Source organism: Oryza glaberrima, chromosome 12 (assembly GCF_000147395.1).
Source record: "Oryza glaberrima chromosome 12, OglaRS2, whole genome shotgun sequence".
NCBI lineage: Eukaryota > Viridiplantae > Streptophyta > Magnoliopsida > Poales > Poaceae > Oryza > Oryza glaberrima.
Window position 1 is genome coordinate 16,040,683 of NC_068337.1, and position 4,025 is coordinate 16,044,707.

Consider the following 4,025-nt stretch of genomic DNA (forward strand, 5'->3'; position numbering starts at 1 on the left):
TAATGTGTTCTCCTTATTTTAGTTTCGTTACTTATTTTGTTCATTGGGCGTTTTCAATGATTTGTTGAACTACACTCTTATTTGAGTGCTACTTCCTCTGTTTCACAATATAAGTCATTCTAACATTTTCCACATTCATATTGATGTTAATAAATCTAGATAGAGATATATGTCTAGAGTCATTAACATCAATATGAGTGTGGGAAATGCTAAAATGACTTACATTATGAAACGGAGGGAGTACTATGTAATAATTGGCTGTAGCTCTCTTGAACAAAGGCCGGGATGTTATATTCAATTATTAAAAAAAGAAAGCAATCTGGCTATAAGATTATTAAGCATAAAATGCTCACAGAACTAACACAAAACAACTACAGCCTTGAACGATCACTTGCCAGACTTTCATGATAAAGTACGCAATCAAGCATGCCCTTTATGGGATGAGGCCAGGTGGATGACGGTAACCATGGGCCCAATGGATAAGAGCTGGTTTGGGCCTAATCCTCCAATGATTGAAAGCCCAACTGGGCCCAAAATGGGCCCGTATACTCTTGCTCATGGACAAAGACCCCCCGATTCATGGCGGAGGGGGAGTGACCGCTGCCGACCACCGCCCGCGCCGCCGCGCAGCTGCCGACCACCGTCCACCGGAGTTCGCCCGCCGCGGCGGCGGCCGGAAGAGGCGTATCCGCTGAGACAGCAAGGGTGAGTTTCTTTCTTTCTTTCAGAGAGATAGATAGAGAGAGAGAGAGGGGAAATAATCATAGCGTCCAAGATCATTGTGCGTCGAAAATCTTCCCCGTCTCGTCTCCGCTCCCTGCGGCCTGCGCCGATCTCCCATCTCGCGGAGCAGGTCGCGTCCTCTTCCTGCGTCCTGGTGAGCATCCACATCATCTTTTTCTGATTCATCTCTCACACCCTCGAATTTGCTTGCTTGCTTGTGTTAACCCTAGCTTCTCTTCTGTAGATCTGGAAGAAGCTCTTAATTTCAGAGCCTTAACCTTAATACAGTTAACACTTTGTTTGTTCCCCCTACAAAAGTCCCAAGTTGGATCAGCCCATGGCGATCTGTATATTCTTTTGATCCTCTTCGTCTGATTGTCGATGGTAGCATGCGTTACATGTATACTAGCCAAGAGCCTGTGCGTTGCAACGGAAAAAGAATTGAGTTTCTAACTTATTAAATCGATTGAGCACATATTTAGTCTAATAAGTAGTAGTTTTATTATTTTCCTTAGTGAACAAGTAGGTGATTTTGAAATTTTGGGAGAGCCAGCACTGAAACGGAAAATAATCATTGGAGAGTAGGGGCTAATAAATGGGACCCATTTGTTAGGTCGGTTGTGGTGGTGCAAAGTATAGATTGTGAGACCCAAATATTAGTGGTAAGGGTGGTGTGGCAGAACGACCACCACCACTACTAAAATTTTAAGTAGTATACAGATATATATCGCATTTTTTGTAATATTCATGCATTCCAAATGAGGTCTTTAGGTGGATGCGTTTGGTACCTTAGTGTGGTCACCACCGTGATTCCCTTCTAAGCTGGTGTGTTCCTTCTAGCTGGTGCCTGGTCCAAGCTCGCATTATCTATCTTGTATTTATAGCAATTAGTTGCTTACAGTTTATCTCCGTTGTGAAGTCAAATTTACCTTGGGCTAAGTTCAGGCAGCAAAATCTCAAATTAGGATGCAGCATGCTATACTGATATTGATTGGTTATTGCACTTGCACATCTGAGTAATTGTCCTTAAGATGGCATGCTCATTGCTTAACAAACTTGAGTGGGCTGTTCCCTTTGTTGGACAGCGTGTCCAAGAATCCCAGTATCCCATTTAGAATGAGCAAATGTATTTCCACATGATCATTTTACACGTCTTTGCTAGTTTGAAATTTATAGTTATTCCAACCCACCTTGCGTGGTAGATGTGTTAGATGTGCATTATTTGACCAGCCATATTGCATCCCTAACACCACATTTTCGGAAATATAAATATTCCTGAAACAGTTAGCAAACTGTAATAGATGGAGCTTTTTTTAGCTGATGGAGTCATTGGCAATATAACTTCAATTATGCGCTATGTGGGCACCTTCCTTGTGTAGGTTTTGATCTATCCGATCTGCCAGAGTAATGGTACAAGGACAGTGTGCTACCAGAATAGGGGCAAGCTGTCCTAAAAGGCAGACTAACTTTTAAATGGGCCTTGTGGGGATCACAAGATGGGTAAGAGGGGATCAGTGGAGTTGTGATCTACCGAAATAATTCTCTTTCTAGATAAGGGATTTGGGTCAACAGTTTTATGTCAGTGATGGGATGGATGGTACAGAAATAATGGGACTATAGGGTTTAGTTAATGAGTTGTACCCTGGCAGATGGAAATGCAGAAAAGCCTTGAATACTGAGGGTTATTATGTTATTATGAAATGTCTCAGTTCCTTTGCTTCGTGCCTTTGCATGGTACATGGAGTCATCTATATTCATCTGTAACTCCAAATGGAATTCTGCTACCAAAGTTCCCTATATATTGCCTTACTTTTATGCTTGGTACTTCCTCCAGTAAAAAAGTGACATATGCACTAAATTTGTTCTTAAAAGTACTTCATAGCATTACGCTTTTGTAACCTTTCTTCATATATGATAACTGCATATTGTGGTCTAGCCATCAAAGTAGCTTCTTATATTTAAGGTAAAAGAGCTCTTTATTACTAGAGGGAGTAATTACTATATCCATCTGTAGCCATCTTTTAAAATATGCCCATGAATTTGTTTACACAGAACTTCATGATACCTACCTTTGTTAGTAAGCTAACTGCTCTTTCTCTGCAGGCCTCTTTTGTAATCTATTTATGTTTTAGTGGATTCCAAGCAAAATGGCTGGTCAACCAAGTGGTGCTGACAAAGAAGTCATCAACGAGCAAATGGTTGCAAACATGTATGCCAACATGCGCTCTGAAATGAATCAACTCTACTCCAAGATCACAGAGCTGGAAATGGAAGTCAGTGAGCACTCCCTCGTGATCGGTGCAATCGAGCCACTTGACCCCTCGAGGCGCTGCTACAGAATGATTGGGGGAGTGCTGGTTGAACGGACTATCAAGGAGGTCTTGCCTGCAGTGCAACGCAACAAGGAGGGCCTCGAGGAAGTCGTTGCTCGCATGAAAGAGGCACTGGAGAAGAAGAAGAAGGAAATCACGGAGTTTGAGCTCAAGTACAAGATCAGAATCCGGAAAGCAGATAGTGACACCCAGGAAGAAGGCAGCATGAAGGAAGGATCTGCGCAGGGTGTTCTTGTAGGCCCTGCCTCTGGGCAGTAGAAGTGATAAAATTACATTGTTCCTTATAAACTGAAATTTCTCCCTTTTGAGTCCAGTTTTATAGGGACACGCATGATCCAATGTTGTGCTGTTATTTTTGGCAAATCTGGTTGAATTTCCATGTTACGTGCTATGTACCATACATCTTTGACACTAGACTTTATCCAATGGTATTGTTATCTGACCAGTTCCCCAGTCTTTTAGCACTGTAGTTCTGCAGTTTTGTTCTGTAGTTTATGTATGTTAGCTAGTCTGTGGATACAATTATATTGTGCGCAACATGCAATTTTGACCTCGGTTGGGTCTTATGGATTGGTCATATTTTCTTATACGATTGATCTCACATTAAATCCAAACACAGATGGTTTTGAACATTGAATCCAAGAAATGCCTATCAGGCGCCCATTTGAGGATATCATGTTCTACTGTGGTGGTCAAGGTGGATGTACTAAGTAATATCCACTTTAGTTTTGATAATATCAGTAACAATGGAATAATTTGTTTCTCACTGGTAATGCGCATTATTTTCTCTATTGTTGAAGCTTGTTCTAAAGTAAATTGAAGTAATTCTGGTTTTGGTTCTTGAGCTCTATTTTAACCATGAACTCGAATATCATTTGCTTCTCCTTGAACTTACTAAATCATCTCACTGTTGACACCCATTTCCTCTCTTTCTTCAGGTCTTGTGCGCTGATTGTTTTGAGAATGGTT

General features: G+C 41.4%; 1 protein-coding gene across 2 annotated transcripts; it reads left to right on the plus strand.

Annotated features, from left to right (window-relative positions):
- Positions 1-572: 572 nt before the first annotated feature.
- Positions 573-3,501, plus strand: LOC127757074 (prefoldin subunit 2-like). Of its 2 annotated transcripts, none has more exons than XM_052282500.1 (2): positions 573-705; positions 2,827-3,501. In XM_052282500.1, the coding sequence occupies exon 2, from the start codon at positions 2,871-2,873 to the stop codon at positions 3,312-3,314; it is 444 nt and encodes a 147-aa protein (XP_052138460.1). In that variant the 5' UTR covers positions 573-705; positions 2,827-2,870; the 3' UTR covers positions 3,315-3,501. The 2 variants fall into 2 exon arrangements, with proteins under 2 accessions (XP_052138460.1, XP_052138458.1); XM_052282498.1 differs by having other exon boundaries at positions 578-877.
- The last annotated feature ends 524 nt before the right edge of the window (positions 3,502-4,025 follow it).

What these genes read in the sequence shown, in the direction of transcription:
- LOC127757074 (XM_052282500.1), top strand. Translation starts at nt 2,871, where the DNA reads ATGGCTGGTCAACCAAGTGGTGCTGACAAAGAAGTCATCAACGAGCAA.